Here is an 18,160-nt window from a genome sequence, read left to right as displayed (position 1 = left end):
CTGCGCGCACGAACTCGCGGACGCGTCGCGCGTGTGTCACTCGCACGCTCGCGCGTTCCCACGCGGCGCGCTGATCGCCGCTCCGGTACGCGTTGTCACTGAAAAATCGCTTACGAATGAATGCTGACTCTTTTTTTTTCAATTTCCAAGTATTTTGCTGCCAATCTTGCCCAACAACTGACAGAGATCTAATTCTAGATTTGAAGCTTTCGTGACTGCAAGGAATAATCTTCTTAGGTTATTTCGGTAAAGTCAGGTAAAGACTTTACCGAAAAAACCTAAGAAGATGACAGAGATCTGGCCACTGGCATCGGTGAGCTGTGCGGTGGGTCTCGGTTAGTGAGTCTCATTTGGTGAGCTGTGTGTTTGGGTGGTGGTGGTGTTGTTGGCGTGGCAGCATCGACGTCGTGGTAACGGTGGCGGTGTCGAGGCGATGGTGGCGGTGATGTCGAGATGGTGGTGATGTCGAGATGATGGCAGCGTTGGCGCTGGCGATCGCGCGTCTGTCACGGTGGCAGGCAGTGAAGGCCCCACGTGCTTGTGCTGTGCGTCGCCTTCCCAACCCCCCCCCTCCCCCACGCAGCTGGAGTACACGGCGCGCCTCGACTTCCTGTGGCGGCTGCAGGCGCGCCAGGAGGTTGACGACATGCGGGAGCTGCGCGAGCACAACGAAAACCTCCTGCGCAACATCCTGCCCAACCACGTGGCGCAGTACTTCCTGGAGAAGGACCGCGACAACGATGTGAGTGACCCTCGCGGCTCGTCAACCCCCAGTGGCCTTCGAATGCCGCCCGAGGGAGCGGGGGGGTGGTGGGTTTCCAGAAGCGCGCGGCACGCTGAGATGCGCGGTCTCGAATCGAGCTGCCGCGTATCCTGTCACCTCGCGAATCTCGACCTCCTGTCGACAGCTTTCATCTCGCTAATACGCATCTCGTTATATGGAGCAATATCTCTCGCCGCTGGGCCACTCCAAGAGCCATCGTGGACCGCACCACCAAGCCCGAGGGCCGTCACGTGATGTATGTATGTTGAACTTCATTCGCGCCGTACATAGCCGACCGTGCTCATCGGAGGTGCGAGGGAAGGACGAGAAACTAAACATAAAAATGAATGCGTTTTCAAACGAGATTTAAAAGTTGCATAGCTCCAGTGGCTTCCGAATAACGGAATGGAAGAGAGTTCCAGACGGCCGCGGAACGGTGACCGTCTTCGTTCGACGGCTAACCAAAGGCCGCTGCTGCTCCTGCGATGACCCGAATTGTTGTGATGGTTTATGCTTCTTGACGAGACCAGCGAGTCATTGCGGTTATTTTGTGGCAAGCACTCTGTGTTGCTGCCCGCTTCACACAGCCCCCTTTCTTCATCACTCGCTCGCACGTCCACAGCTTGCAATTGCCAGTGATGGATACGAGGTAAGGGTGCAGCCCTGCAAGTGTTTTTTTTGCTCATGATACTGCTGCGGGAAGGGCCTCCTCCACGAGAGCTCGCTCTATAGGGCTGGGAGGACCGATAGATGGACATACAGAGACACGGATCTGATAGGTAGACACACACACACACAGACCGACGGACAGACGGGAGTTTAGCGCGATGGTTTACCCTCCTTGACGAGATCGGCGAGGGTGTCGCCATTCATTTGTGGCGAGCGCTTGTGAAGCCGTTGCTGGGAGAAGGGGGTCGAGGTGGTGCTAGTGGTGGTGGTGGCTATCTCAGGCAGCCGTCTGTCCCCAACAAAGCAGCCTCACGCGCTCACGGAGCCGAACGGAGAGCGGGCCCACCGGCCCTTCTCTGCTGCCCTCCAAACAGCCGAGCTGACGGCGGGGCGACGAGGACGCGACCGTCGCACAGAGCGGTGCGCGGCGATGCTTCGTCCTCGGTGGAGCGGCCCTCGCCCCGCCGCGGCGTCTCGGAGCGCTTGGCGAACGATGAAAGCCTCCGCAGCAGTGATTGAAAATCAAAACATTCTCAGAAATGGGTTAAAAATAGGTTAAAAGACGTGCGGTTGCTGCAAAGAAAACAAACCGTCGAATGTCATTGACTTTCCTCGCCCAGAAGTGTTCGTCTTAACATTACATCTTCGTCATCACCGTCATTACCGTTGGCTATGGTCTATCCACCGCTGGGTGAAGGCCTCTCCCACGGTCCCGCGAGGCAATTATCCATCCAGATCCCGCACAGGAGCTGAGCTGCACCACACGCTGCACACTGCACTACCCTGACGTGCATTGCTAGATTCAGCACACTGAGTCGTCGTTGTCGTCATCACCAGCAATGAATGAAGGTCACCATTAAATCCAAAAGAAGCTGCCCCGTGCACTGCGCGTCACCACGAAGCGAAGCCTTTGTTGGCAACTGTGTGGAACGCTGCCGCTGCTGCTACTGCTGTACTTGAATAGATTGCAATCCAGCCGGCAATGCTTGCCCATCCCATGCGAGGGCAGGATGAGACATCGGCACAATTGCGCTTCCAAAGCCCGCAGGTGGCGGCCGTGCGTGGCTCTCGCGCCACTCCAACGCGGTCTTTGACAACCTCTCCCTCCCGCGAGCTGCCCGCCGCGCGTGCGACGTAACGTGGAGTGGGCAGCCTACGTCCCACGCAGCTGCCCTTGACGCGCCATCCGGGGGGGGGCTGTGGGTCGGCGCGTCATCGCCCTGCGGCACATCGCACCACGCCGCACACGCTTGCACCCCCTACTGATTTTAAAATTATTTTACGGCCGAATCAACTTGTCGAGTGCAGCCCGTAATACGGGCGAGGCTATCTTCCCCATCGGCTCAGTCGCCTTCCGTCAACTTTTTAAGCGGGGTTCCAGTAGCCACACGACCTCGTGCCACACAACCACCGCTATACCACGACGACGCGCAACGTCACACCACGTCACACCACGTCACACCGCGTCAGACACTACGTCACACCACGTCACACACCACGTCACACCACGTCACACCACGTCACACCGCATCACACCGCGTCACACACCACGTCACACCACGTCACACCACGTCACACACCACGTCACACCACGTCACACACCACGTCGCACACCACGTCACACCACGTCACACCACGTCACACCACGTCACACCGCGTCACACACGTCACACCGCGTCACACCGCGTCACACCACATCACATCACGTCACACCACATCACATCACGTCACACCGCGTCACACCGCGTCACACCACGTCACACACCACGTCACACCACGTCACACCGCATCACATCACGTCACACCACGTCACACCACGTCACACACCACGTCACACCGCGTCACACCACGTCACACACCACGTCACACCGCGTCACACCGCGTCACACCACGTCACACCACGTCACACCGCGTCACACCACGTCACACCACCACGTCACACCGCGTCACACCACGTCACACCACGTCATACCGCGTCACACCACGTCACACCACGTCGCCGCCTCTGCTTCCGCCAGGAGCTCTACTCGCAGCAGTACGAGAAGGTGGGCGTCATGTTCGCCTCCATCCCCGAGTTCGCGGACTTCTACTCGCAGACGGAGAGCAACAACCAGGGCGTGGAGTGCCTCCGCCTCCTCAACGAGATCATCGCCGACTTCGACGAGGTGCGTTCACGGTTTGACAACAGCAACAACAAGCACCTCCACACGGCCACCGCCGGTTGTTGTTGTTGTTGTTGTTGTTCGGCATCTGGGTGACGGCCATGGACAAGGAGCGATACACTTTCGAGGCGTGACGGGGGCGGTGGGGGGCTTTTTTTGTTCCCATTCGGAGACCGCGCTTTGTGTTTACAGCTGGTCGTAGCTCTGGTTCGTTTGCAGCTTGCTGGCACCCTTCTGTCCCATGGCTTTCTCGTCGTTTGCAGAAATTGGGCTGTGGTCAGTTAAACACAAGCAGGCTTTCGTTACCAATATTGTCCACAATAAAGGGGTTTTTTTGGGGGGGTTAGATCGCGTAAATATGAACGTGCTGATAAACCCGCCACCAGTCGACACAGCAAATTAGTAAGACTCGTCACGCAAACAGAACGTGCCCGATTAGTGACAACTTCAGCACGCCGGTTGTGTGTTAGAGAGTAAACCCACGACGTTTACAAATTGAGAACTGTGACGTTCCGCTCGTGATTACGACAGCAACAACCACGAGCTTGCGTCATCCACACGCTCATCGCCCGCCCACTCCCGCCGCCGTCACAGGCGAACGAGGTCACCAGGTTTGACCTCCCCACGCGCCTGGCAGGTGAAACAGCAACAGGGCGAGCTCCGTCAAGTCCCACTCGCCGTCGCGGGTCGCAGTCGCCGCGTTCGTCGCGACGGACGTTAAAGACCCCCCCCGTGGCGTCGCTCGTAAGCGTTGGCCGCCGCCACCGCGTGCCGATGTCGCGGGTCCGACTTTTGCCAAATTTGAGAATTACACCGCAGAATTACTCAACTGGGATTAGACACGCGGTGCGGTAATCGTCACCCCACCACCCATCCCTGCCGGCAGGCTGACGGCCGCGGTCAGCCTTTGTCAGCCGGTTAAGTGCAACCCTTCGACGCGATGGCGATTTGTTGGTGACACCACCCGTTTGTTGCAGCTGCTCGGGGAGGAGAGGTTCCAGGACATCGAGAAGATCAAGACCATCGGCAGCACCTACATGGCCGCGTCGGGGCTCTCTCCCGAAAAACAGGTGACTGCGGTCGGAGTGGTCACGGTGCAGGTGGTGGTGGCTGCGCTACGAGCCCGTGCCAACCCGGGTTCGATGCCTGCTCGCGGGGTAACACCGGTGACGATTATCTAAGGGCGGCCCTGGGCCTCCCCGAGGTCGACTCAGCCTCAAACGAGTACCTGGTGTGCTGTGTAAACATCGACAATGGGGAGGCAAAGGCGGCCGGGAGTGGTGTTGGCCCATGCCCACTCGCGTGCCGTGCCGGCCTTCATAGGTGCTCGCTTAAAATAACTTTCCCCAACACTATGTTACAATCTAGATTTGAAGTTTTCGTGACTGCAGGGATCCATACTCTTTGGTTCTTTCGGTAAAGATTTCGCGACCAATATCCTCCACAATACAAGTTTTTTTGGGTTAGATCATCGTGTAAATATAAATATGTCGTTAAACGAGCCAAGCCACAACATTTACAATCTGAGTCGGGTGGTGGCGGGTTTAACGACGTATTTATATATTTACGCGATCTAACCCAAAAAGTATGTTACAGGCTATATGCTGCAATATGCAGCCTCGATGTGTCTACACACTCAAGATGAGGGATTTGACGACAGCGTCCTTTGCTCGTGGCATTACCGCGGGTATAAGGGCACGATGGGGGGGGGGGAGTAGCGACTTTAAAGGGGAGTCGGGAGGAAAGGTGGGAGAGGGGAAGGGTGGAGGGAGGGTAGGGGAGGTGAGAGGGAGGGGGGAAGGTGGAGGGAGGGGATGGGAGGTGAGAGGGAGGGGGGGTGGAGGGGGGTGGATGGAGGGTAGGGGAGGTGAGAGGGAGGGGGGGAAGGTGGAGGGAGGGAGGGGAGGTGAGAGGGAGGGGGGGTGGAGGGAGGGGAGGTGAAAGGGAGGGGGGGAAGGTGGAGGGAGGGGAGTAGAGGTGAGAGGGAGGGGGGGAAGGTGGGGAGAGAGGGGATTGGAATGTTATTATATTTTTTAATTCACGGTTGGCCCTGCTCAATGGGTCTGCGGTGCTGGTTATTCGGTCTCGTTGGGCAACTTAATTGGGCACCCGGCGAGCCCCGGGGCGTTTTCGACTGAATATTGAAAACCCCGCTGAGATCAAAGGAGCGAGATACGTTTCAGGCGGAGAGAATGCCATTGAAACCCTCAGCTCAAATTTCCTTCATTAAATCAAGATCCATACTTGCCAAAGTCAATTGCCCTATCTTTCAAGATAAGAAATTGCACTTGATTTGTTTCTTTTTTCCTCTCCGAATGATAATAATAATAAAACAGCCACAATCCGATTCAAGTTTTAATGTTTTTGTGAGTACATTGGTTCAATTCCTGACAATTTTTATCATGCGAGCCATTTTACATTATTCATAATAATCCTCATTTACAGCCTGTGTCAGTCAACTGCTGGATGAAGGCCTACCCACACTGTTCGAACAAAGACGGTCACCGCATCGCGCTTTCAGATGCGCTTCTGCGGCCGTCTGGAACGCTCTTCCTTCCGATATTATGAAGCCACCGGAGCTATGCACTTTTAAATCTAAATTGAAAACGAATTTCTTTAGAACTGCTTTTTTGTGTTTAGTTTGTTGCTTTCTCCCGTACCTCCGATTAGCACGGTTGGCTTCGTACGGTGCGAAAGAAGTTCTAGAAACATACAGTGTTGTTGTTGTTGTTTGAGCATACTTCACCATGCTAGTCAGCATGGGTTGGCGAAGGTAGGTGATCGGGCCAGGAACGGCTCAGAAATCACTTGCCCGCCCATGTTAACCTTCTTCTTGGTTCTTTCAGTGAAGTCACGTAGAAGGGAAATAATAAAATAATACAAATTAAACATAATTAAATAATAAAATATTATTATATAATAATATCATATATTATTTCCCTTCTACGTGACTTTACCGAAAGAACCAAGAAGATGAATCCCTGCAGTCACGAAAGCTTTAAATCATGTTAACCTTGTCCAAGAATATAATTCAGATGACCGGCTTCATTGCGCACTGCGCTAACTACTGCTCTGCCATGTCCCCGACTCCCCCTAACCCCATGACTCATTGCCTACGTGAGTTGCTTTTGTCCTTCATCAAAATCATCCCACCGTTGTTGCACCGGGGTGTTTAATTCCATGCGTAAATACATGTACATTTAATGTCACCAAAACGGTGTCCCTTTTTCCCTACCCGCTCCTGAACACGTGGCGTTTAGATCGGTGAAATGATTGGCCTGAGACTCTCTTTAACCCCGCCGCTATTATCTTTACCGTTCGTGCCTCTTTTTTTACACATCCCGAAAGTTCCGCACTTTTTTAAAAGAACATTGTAATGTTATATAACGTCGTTTATATGAGTTATGATTTCGCGGCAGCTATTAAAGCCGCGTGGATGATAATAAGGAAACTTGCAAATCATGGACACGAGTGTTTGCCCAGACCCAACAACCAAAAAAAGATCCACCGATACGCAAATTGGACGACAGAATAACATCCCCGTTTCAAGGTGAGATTGTAACAACGACGATAATTGGTACGGGGCAATTTACACCGCTGCCATCATAACTTTTTCATTTGCGTGTTGTTGTTGTTCCGTACAATCCGTTGCACCAATTGGGCTTATGGCACCGTGTGTGAGTTGCGAGTGGGCTTCGTACCCAGGTGAATTATGCGGAGCAGAGTGTTCCGAGAAGTTTGGCGTTAAAAAATCAAAACAAGTGTGTTACCCCAGGGGCGAATACAAATCCCGCCCCGCCAAAACGTGATATTCATCGCATCGTGTCGCAAAGAAGTTGAGGGCTTCACAGAGTCTCCTCCACGTGCAAGTGTTGGGTTAAGCTCGCGAGTAATCCAATACAAATCTGTAAAGTATTTTTTTTTATTCAAGGAAGTCTCTTTCCTGAGTTGTCAGGATCCTTATTCTTAGGGTTTTTTTTCGTTAAAGTCACGTAGGTAATAAATACAAATTAATAATAATAATATAATAATGAATGAAAATATCTAAATTAAATGACGACGTTTCGGAGGCAACACAAGTCTCCGTCTTCAGGTGGGACCGTCACAGCCAAATTTACTGTATCAAGATGAAGACGGAAACTTGTGTTGCCCGCCGAAACGTCGTGATTTAATTAATTTATTTTTATTTATTATTATTTTATTTTATTATTTTTATTTTTACCTACGTGACTTTACCGAAAAAACCTACGAGTATGAATCCTTGCCATCACGAAAGCTTCAAATCTAGAATGATGATCCTTATTGATGAACATCCTGCTTGGGTTGCTTGCCCAACTTTCTTTCCGCACCTCCGATTCGCACGGCTGGCTACGTACGGTGCAAAAGAAGTTCAACGTACGTACATGTTATGTAGACTGAGATTGTAACCTTGAGAATAAGAGCAAAAATGTTATTTACAGCCCCCTTGTCAATCCACTGCTGGAGGAAGGCCCTCACCACGCCACCACCCGGGCATTGGGAGTTGCTTGGCCACACTTAGCCACGTCGGTCAGTGTGGGTTAGTGTAGGGGTGGGGGCCCAGGACCAGTTGAGATTATCGCTGGGCACTGATGGCAGCCGTGGCTGGGGGTCGAACTCAGAATTCCACGTTTGTAGTGCAATGCCCTTGGCCACTGTACCATCAGTCTTCCCTCAGTGGTTCTTTGAAAAAACGTTGCAGCCCTTTTCTCAATCCACTGCTGGATGAAGGCCTTGCCACACCACGTAGACCACGGCGTTTGTTTGTCCATACCTCACCACGCTGGCTTGATGGTTTCTCACCTGGCTATGAAGAACGTCAACGGCCCGGTCTGCCTCTCAGACTGACAGCGATTGAGTTACATCCACCACACTGTGATGAATGAAACTCAACCACCACCCCCCTCACTTCTATTCCTGCTTCCCTCGGACCGCTCCACTTTGAGATTCCTCCTCCTCCCACCACCATCATCATCATCAACATCGTCTATTTTTTTCCCAACAAGCTCCTACAGTGAGCTTGCTCAATGACAAGAAACGCGCTAAACTCTTACCCACCACAAGTTTCATCGTTCTGTTTGTTTCTGGCCGCCGTTTGACCTCCTGGGCCTGCAATCAGAGACTGCGTGTAGGTAAATCGATGATGCACTGCCACGGTGATTTTATTCACCGACTAAACACCGATGGCCGGGGCGTGCATCTCCGTGCGTGCATCTGTGTGCGTGCGTGCGTCTGTGTGCGTGCGTCTGCGTGTGTGCATCTCCGTGCGTGAGTCTGTGTGCGTGTGTGTGCGTCTGTGAACGTGCGTGTGTGTGCGTCTGCGTGTGTGTGCGTCTCCGTGCGTGCGTCTGCGTGTGTGTGCGTCTCCGTGCGTGCGTCTGCGTGCGTGTGCCAGAACTCCGAGGACGAGTGGGCCCACCTCAGCTGCCTCGCCGACTTCGCGCTGGCCATGAAGGAGACGCTGCGAGACATCAACACGCACTCCTTCAACAACTTCGAGCTCCGCGTGGGTACGTTCGCATCGCTTAGGGGGTGGTGCGGGCATCCTGGTAACAACGTGATAACCCTCAAACGCCCATTGCCCAGGAAGTAAAGTTGGGTGTAGCGGAGACCAATTGGAAGACTGAAGGGCAGATGGTTGGATTCTGTGGGTTCAGATCTTGGAGGACACGTGCATACTGCCTTGCATGAAGTCTGTAAGCGATGGGCAAGAAGGCACACATTGTGAGTGCGAGTTGCAGTTACAACGTGCATCTCGTAGTAGGTTTTTACCCTTTAAACTGGTACAAAACTGACACCTTTATACAAGGCATCATGTTTGCAATAACCACAACACAAGCAGTCAAAATGCAAACAAAAAGAAACAACTCTGATAATGATAATGATCTTCTTGGTTCTTTCGGTAAAGTCACGTAGAAGAGGACGGCTGCTTGCGTTGTGGCCGAAACGTCGTGAGAATTATTTTATTATGTTTTATTTTTATTATTTTATTACTTCCCTTCTACGTGACTTTACCGAAAGAACCAAGAAGATGAATCCCTGCAGTCACGAAAGCTTTAAATCGAAATTTAATGATAATGATATGCACTGTCCTTGAAGTTGATTGGTCCACACCCGAGACAGCTTTTCTTAGAGCCTAGTCTCCATTGGTGTTGGACCAGATGACGACAAAAGGCGTACAACTCAAAAACAGCGCACTATCAGAGTATTGAGAGGTCGGGGTAACGTGCATCTTCTTAGCTATGGGGAGGAAACCAGAGAACCCAGAAGAAACGCATTCACAACTGGTAGAGAACGCACTCAAGTGCTTTACACGCGCATCTGTGTCGACCTCGCAGCCTGTGCGCGATCATCTGTCGGAGGGTAGAGAGTGTTGGCAGCGAGGGGGTGGTGGTGGCATTGACGGTTCTCGATCTGGCACAGCGAAGAAGTCGGCAACCACGCGACGCACACAGATCTCCTCTCAGCCCGAATCGATCAATAGAGACACCCCCCCCCCATAACCACCGCCCCCTCCCCACCCGCCTATTACGAGTGCCACTGTTTCTACAGAAGCCCTAATTTCCCAGCGAGCGCCCAGCACGGCAAGGGGCAGTTACTGTGAAAAATAGCAACGGGTGCAATTGCGTTGGCCCATTACCGGACATAACGAGATAGAGCGGTGGCAGGCCGATAACCACCAAGCCCCCCGGTGAAGTGGCTAACTCGGGGATGATTGCTTACAGCAGACAGGGCCGCAATGAGATGGTGCTAATGTTAATGCATCGCTAATAATAACAGTGATCCATTGCTGGATGAAGGCCCTCTCTATGCCCTGTCGGCCAGGCCGTAGCCATGGAGTCAACATTGGGGGGGGGGGGGGGGCAAATCTTCCAGGGTGTCTGGGGGTCCCAACCCAGAAAAATATCTAAATTTTTAAACTAATTTCTTGCCTAAAATATTAAAAAATTCACTAGCACTATTTTTTACAAAAATGTCTAATAGTGTATTGTATTACATTGCTCTGTTTTTACTTTTTTTTTTACCTTTTCTTGTTTCATTGTATGTAACGGCAGAGATTAGGGATTAATAAAGTACAACCATAACCACAATCATATAAACATAAATCTATACATTGATTTACATGAAGACAAGTCCAGATATTGTGGCCAAGGTTTAGCAAAGTGTTGTTTTTATTTACATAGCATAGCAATTATTGTTTTATAGCAATATATTGGGGGGGGGGACATTTTGAGCATATTTTAATATTGGGGGGGGGGGATGTGTCTTCCCGAATATATATTATAATTACGACCTTGCCTGTCGGTCGTTGTGGTCATTTGTGCGCATGTATGTTGCACTTCTTTAGCACCACATGCATATTTCATTGTGCGTGTTAGTGTGGGTTAGTGCTGATTAGTGCGTGTAAGTGTGGATTATTGCTGGTGAGTGTGGGTTAGTGCCGGTTGGTATGGGTTAATGTGGGTTGGCAGGGAGGAGGAGAGGCGGAATTTTACATCCACGACATGTTCGTCACCGGGGTTGTTTAACCATACTTCAGGCTGCCCTGGTTCTTACCGCATCGCGTCCATTCCCACTTTGGAATTCCCTCCCATCATCGTTTCTTCTCCCAAGCTCTTACAACAATAACCTTGCTCGAATCAAGAAACGTGTTTACGTTCATCTATGCCGCGGTGGCGAGATGTTAACTACCACACCTGGTATGGAGGAGGTCGTGGGTTTGATCCTGACCCTGATGCCTGTATATTTGTCATTTGTATGTCTTTCTTTCCCCGTGGTCGCGTGGATTTTTTTATCCGAGTCCTTCGGTTTTTCCCTCGACATTTAGAATCAACATGCATTTACAGAGTATTTGGTTGTTATAAATGTCCACGCAATAAGCGACTTCGTTGAGACAATCCATTTGTGTGGCCAGGTCGCTTCTGAAAATGAGCTATATAGCATCAGTGCGCCTTACCTGGTAAAATTTGAAAAAAAAGTTAAATAGTTATGATGCCTTTCGATTTAAAGCTTTCGTGACTGCAGGGATTCATCTTCTTGGTTCTTTCGGTAAAGTCACGTAGAAGGAAAATAATAAAATAATAAAAATTAAAAATAATAAAATAATTCTCACGACGTTTCGGCCACAACGCAAGCAGCCGGCTGCTTGCGTTGTGGCCGAAACGTCATGAGAATTTATTATGTTTAATTATTTTATTATTTTCCTTCTACGTGACTTTACCGAAAGAGCCAAGAAGGAGTTATGATGCCGTCAGTTGCTGACTGCTTCGCATTGCGGATTTTAGGGCCCGTCCTCCCTAAGTGTAAAAATAACATGAATAAATAAAAATGTAAAATCATCATCGCTCGTCTTCCCGTTCGACTGCGGCACGCCACGCGTTCCGCAGGCATCTGCCAGGGCCCCGCGGTGGCGGGCGTCATCGGCGCGCGCAAGCCGCAGTACGACATCTGGGGCAAGACGGTGAACCTGGCGAGCCGCATGGACAGCACGGGCCTCAGCAGCCGGATCCAGGTGCCCGAGGAGACCTACCAGATCCTGCGCGGCCGCGGCTTCGCCTTCGAGTACCGCGACGAGATCTACGTGAAGGGCATCAGCGAGCAGGAGGGCAAGCTGAGGACCTACTTCTTGATCGGCCGCGTGAGCCCCACGCCGCTCGTCACGTACCCGCGACGGCTCGCCGGACAGAACTCGCTCGCCGCCGTCGTCTTCAGCCTCGTGCAGTCGCGCAACCGCCAGAAGCAGAAGGCGGCAATGCTGAGAGACGGGGGCGGCGGTGGCGGCGGTGGCGGCGGCGGCGGTGGCGGTGGGTCGGGAGCTGTGGGAAGTGGAGGTGGAGGTGGTGGCGTTGGCGGCGGCGTTGGCGTTGGGGGTACGGGCGGATCGGCGGGCGTGCCGCGTACGTTCAGCGCGCACAGCAACGGCGGCGGGCGCAGCGGCAGCAGCAGCAGTCACTTGCAGCAGCAGGCGCAGTCGCCCAGCAGCCCTCTGCCGCAGCTCCTCAAAGTGCCGGAGACGCACCAGCAACAGCAGCAGCAGCAGCACCAGAAGGTGGAGCCGGCCGAACACGCCGTCCCGTAGCGAGCGCCGGTCGCGACGCTACCGTGGACCCGGGCCGGGGTCCGTTTGAAAGAATGAGAAAGAAAATGAAATGGGTTTGAAAACGACGAATATAAAGTGGAATATTAAAAAAAATAAAGTGATGGTGATGAGTGAAAAAGAGAAAATGGAACAAATATGGCTAGCAAGGATGCAGTTGCATCTTTTTTAAAGGTTACGTAGCTGAGCATGTCACGCTTCTATGACAAGTGCCAGTTTTTGTTTTCTTTTTAAAATTGTGTTCATTGGACAGTGTTGATCGACACTAACCCATGCAGTGTTTGGCGTGTTTCGACGCAATAGTGTAACGACGTGCAATGTACCGTCCCAGCACCTTTGATGGCCCCAACTCCTGGCCCTCGCGAACCCACGTACCGGTGTCTTGATTCTGGTTGTTCTTAAAACTTACAATAACGCAAAAAAAACATTGATGAAAAAAAAAATTATTCCGTCTTCGTTACATTCCTAATTCAATGCGGCAGTGTTAAGCACTTTGACTATGTCCTACTCACTGCTAAGCATTACGACCAAAGGCAATCAGGCAGGACTGATTATGATTTGAATGCTTGCGACGGTTGTAGCCTGCCGGCTTACGTTCCTGTCAGCCAGCACCGCGTTACTTTGCCCCCACAGCTTGCGTTGTACAATTAAGAGCGCAGCATTGCTTGACCGTGCGTATTAGACAGTGGGGCTTAACGCTTCGGGCTAATGTACCCTAAAGAGAAGGATACAAAAGACACAGACACAATACATTATGTATATGCGAGCGCGTGTAATATATTGTATGCATACTCTAAAGCGGCCGTTTGGGAACAGATGCGAGTTGCCACGGCCGGGGGCTGCTGCGTCCGATAGCAGCAGAAGCCACCGGGTCGGTGATGATGATGAGAGAGAGGCGCACGGAAGACCTCCCGGCCGTGCCGTGCCATGCGCGAGACAGCCGGGGCGTATCCCCTTGTAGCCCCCTACCCTGTGAGTGACCCCCCCCCTCCCCCAAGCCTCCTCTTTAGCCAGCCCGTTGCCCCCCCCCCCATTCCCCTCGCCTCCCATGGGCGGGGAGGCTCGGTGCATGCGTCCGGTCCCCCTCTTCTTGGCGTCACCCTCAGAGCGCAGCCGCCGATATTTCGCCGCGCGCGTCGCAGAGCCGGACGATTCAGCCGGGCGAGCGAGCGAGCGTGCGGGCGCTGCTGAGCGGTGCGCGCGCGCGCGTGACCTTCGTTGCAATACTGCCGAGCCCGTGGCGGTGTCGATCGACGATGCACCCTGCCGCCGCCCAAAGCCACTGGGGGCGCGAACTTGACGGTCGGCTGAAAACACGGGAGAAATAAATACCGTCATGGTACATTTTTTAACGCACTCGCACGCAAGCACGCGCGCAAGCACGCGCGCGCACACCTGACAAAACCGGAATGCCCCGCAGCTAATCGTTAGCGCCCGTACTTATTCACTCGAGGCTGCTAATGCGTGCATGGCAGGGTTACGCAGAATATACGAAGGGGGCCATTCCGTTGTGTGTGGCGCAGTCACGCTCTCCGTGTTGGGATGGCAGAGGCTGGTGGCATCGTTGCCTAGCAACCTCCTCCCCCCCCCCCCCCCCCCCCTTAAAAATGGGATTCTATGCAGGTTATTTCCATCTGCTGGTGCGACGTAATAACGAGATAATGAATACACAGGCGGGGACACGGGGCTGCAGAGCGATCCGTTTGTTTGGGGAGGGGGGCGCGGGCAGGGGGGGGCACTGTCGAAATGCCATCAGCCACTCGCCGTGGCTTGCCCCCGGGCGGAAAAAAACAAAAAAACTAAGCCATTCATCAGTGTCATTTATGTTTTTTAACATAAAGATAACAAAAAAACACTAGTTTATTGCAAAAAGAAAAGCCTTTCACCATATATTGGTTGTGTAAATAGAATTCACAAAACACATTCTTGACCTTTTTGTATACTGTACATTGTTTTAAAATGTGTTTCTTTTTTTCCCCGACAAATTAATTGTACATAATGGTGGAAAATATTTTTTTTGGGGGGGAAGGGAATTTTTTTTGGTCGTTTCTTTAATTTTTAATAACTTTTTTTTGTTAAGCGATGTTTTAAAAATATATATTACGTGCCAGCACCTCTGTGAGAGTTTTACATCATAATAAATAAATGGGTAGTCATTGTTTATTTCTGTTCGGCGAGCTTTTATTTTTTTATTTACGATCATCGCATGACTGGTCAAACAACGAAAGGCGATCTCGGTTTTTTTTTAATAAAGGGGAGTTCTGCATTGCTCAACAACAACAAAACGTGCGATTTAAACGTGGATTTAAATATCGGTGCATGCTCGGGTTGTGGACAGAGCTCTCGTGTGCAATGGCGTGCCTTTTTGTTTGCTTTACTAAGACACAACAACAACAACAACAAAAATATGCATCCACCTGTCTGGTTTATTGGTAAGAATTATGCTGTGTATGGGTTTTTTGTATTCGTTTAATTTTGAGCGATAAAAAAGAGGAAAATTCTGATGGAACTCCGAGGTCATTGAATTCAGCAGTCGCGTCGGTAGTACAGTTGATTGCCTCGCTCCAACACAAGCGTCGCGAGACGACGGATGTAGCCCAGACGGTGTCGAATGGTCCCCGTGAAGGGCAAACCACTCCAGAGATTCTCAAATGCGGTCCGAAGCGATTCGGCCATTCGCCGGCGTTGTCTCGGCGATTTGCAGATACGCCGCCACCCTTCGACTTGAAACACGTGGGCGGTGCTGAGAAGTCGTGTCGTCCATGGGCGATAAGGGTTTGCTGGTCGTAGCCACAGACGCACGCAGCAATGAGCCGGTGATGGAAATCCCACGTTCCTATGACGGGGGTGAGTACAGCATATCCATAGGACAAAGCACGGTCGACTTTGTCACAAAGTGCTACCTATTTTATACACCCCGCAGGGGTGATGGGCTGAGTCTAGCCCCGACCTGGATTTTAACTCTGAGCCACCTGACCAGTGACCAGCCATAAGTAACCAGCCATAGGTAACCAGCCATAGGTAACCAGCCAGAGGTAACCACTTCTGCCTTTATTACACCCATTTACATGTCAAACCCCTTTTATCAATACACTGCGGGACATAGACCTTCTTATGTAGCGTAGATCATGGGGTTTTTTGACCTTACTCGTTACAGACCAGGCTAGTTACTGCGGGTTGGTATCACCTCGCCACTGATGTTCGCCGTGATCGGGAATACAACTCAGCTGGTTGGGTTCAGAGCACAATGCACCTTCTGCCGCATCACCGCTCCACCCTCAATGAAGCAAAAACTAACAGCCGAACGGCCGTTGTGACACTACCGCGTGGCAGTCGTGTCACCGGGATAACAATACACTTCGTCCTGCAGCACATCCCCATTAAACTATTCTGTTCACGCGCTCTCTGTGCCGCGGGTACATTTATAAAAAAAAAATATGCCGAACATTTAATTAGCACGGTTATAATGAGCCTACTTTGGCAAGCTTAAAGCTGCAATCCGCGTGGCGGATTTCTAGAAGAGGTGTAAAATATAACACCCGGCTCCCAATCCACTCCGCGCGCGCGCCCTCCGCGAATAAAACCGCAGTGAAATCAACCGCCCAGCCAGACACACAGATCCAGCGACTCGCCGCGGATCAGTATGGCTCGTAGAGGCATGTGAGCTCAATAGACACCCACGACGGCTGCCACAACAACCCACAATGCAATTCAGTGAAGCGGTACAGCCAACGCCGCGCGTGGCCGCTTTTGTCTCCCCGCAAGGGCTGAGGTTCACACGCTGCGTCTAGAGCTCATTTTAAGGCTGACCTCTACTGTGCGTGGGCCAGAGGTGACTCAGAGGTAGCTCTGTGGCATCCACTTTCGTGGGTCGTTCTCCGACACGAAGCGGTTGCGCTGCTCTGCGAGAGTTTCCGAAAGGATGTTTGGGCTCGTGACGGCGACGTGATGCCGAGAGCACGGTCGAAATTAAAGTGACGGGCACATTTAAATTTTGATTTAAAGCTTTCGTGACTGCAGGGATTCATCTTCTTGGTTCTTTCGGTAAAGTCACGTAGAAGGGAAGTAATAAAATAAGAAAAATAAAACATAATGAAATAATTCTTACGACGTTTCGGCCACAACGCAAGCAGCCGTCCTAAGGCACATTTCAAAAGAAAACGGATGATTTATTTATTTTTGAATCACAGTTGCTGAGCGCAGTCTCACAGGCCCAAAGTTACAAGCAGCCAGCAACAAACTGCACTACAGAAGATCTAATGGATTGAAGTGAATGCTTCACATGTAGGCTTTCGCGGCCAATTTTCATGATATTGGTTACTACTTTCACACTTCTGGCAAAACGCCGGATGATGCTGGTTGTAATCACCAGCAAGACGTCGTACTCAATTGGCAATGTTGATGTCGGTTTGCTCTCCAACACAGCGGTGGTGCTAAAGTCGTAACAAATTGGCAACGTTCTGTTCACGTGACAACCCTTACTGATTGGCTATGTCGGGTATAGGTGGGTGTAGGACACATTTACATTTACACGACTTTGTCATGAAAAAGTTTAAGCGTTTCTCTATTCGCCAAATTCATAATGAATCGGTAGAATTAGAAAGTGGAGCGGTGCGAGGAGAAGACGCAGAGTGTTGTGACCTGTAGTGTGGTGGCTGAGACACGGTGTGGTCAGTCTGGGAGATCGAATCCTCAACTGACAGGCACTGACCAATTCGGTTAACACTTGCCACTGGTGTGCGTGGACAGAAACCGAACCCAGATCGCAGGGATCGTAAGGTATTGCGTGGACCACTGCACCACCACTCCCGTATAGCCTTACAGACGGCTGCTGGGTCAAGTGCTGTTAGCGAGCACCTGTTCGAGCCACCGCGGCACACGAGGGTGTGGTGTGGCCAGCACCATGCCGGGACTAACTTCATCTCCCCACCGCTAATGTTTACACGCCGCATTAGGCACTCGTATTAAGGCCGAATCGACTGAGCGGGAGGCCCAGGAATTCTGATACCACTCACCACTGGTGTGAGCTGTGGCTGGGAATCAAACTGAGGTCGTCTGGTTCATGGCACGGTGCGTTATCCCCTACGCTGCCACTCGACCCCCCTGCTGAACATTGTAATCTATTATTGAGATCGCGGGGAGGCTCGGGGATTAGAGCACTGAGCCGGTACCACTGATGTCCTGGGTTTGCATCCAGTGATTAGACCGGGTACCCAAGTCTAACGATTTGATGGTCTCAGTTCGGTCATCAATGAGCACACACACACACAAAATAGCGTTGCAAATGGATTCCACTTGATGAGACGAATTGCCACTGTGAGACTGGGCATGAGACGAACATTCTTTGCAGGTCAACTAAAGATGTGACCCTAGTCTGGATAAAGAGGTTCATGGAAGTGAACTCGTACGTAGTTCTGTGACATCACGTTCCAGGGCCATTTTCTGCAAAAC

The 18,160-nt window shown here is 51.5% G+C and overlaps 1 protein-coding gene across 1 annotated transcript in view; it reads left to right on the top strand.

The window, feature by feature from the left end:
* ADCY8 (adenylate cyclase 8) overlaps nt 1-14,308 on the top strand; it is a 93,844-nt gene extending 79,536 nt beyond the window's left edge. The window contains exons 15-19 of the mRNA XM_078862738.1: nt 584-742; nt 3,451-3,597; nt 4,572-4,664; nt 9,008-9,122; nt 12,000-14,308. Coding sequence (XP_078718864.1) covers nt 584-742; nt 3,451-3,597; nt 4,572-4,664; nt 9,008-9,122; nt 12,000-12,691 — 1,206 coding nt within the window. The 3' untranslated portion in view covers nt 12,692-14,308. The remainder of the gene's footprint in view (nt 1-583; nt 743-3,450; nt 3,598-4,571; nt 4,665-9,007; nt 9,123-11,999) is intronic.
* Nucleotides 14,309-18,160: the final 3,852 nt, after the last annotated feature.

The sequence above is a fragment of the Lampetra fluviatilis genome, chromosome 14, assembly GCF_964198595.1.
Source record: "Lampetra fluviatilis chromosome 14, kcLamFluv1.1, whole genome shotgun sequence".
In the NCBI taxonomy this organism is placed as follows: Eukaryota; Metazoa; Chordata; class Hyperoartia; order Petromyzontiformes; family Petromyzontidae; genus Lampetra; species Lampetra fluviatilis.
Note: the sequence above shows the minus strand (reverse complement) of the source record. Positions and strands in the feature narration are given on the sequence as shown.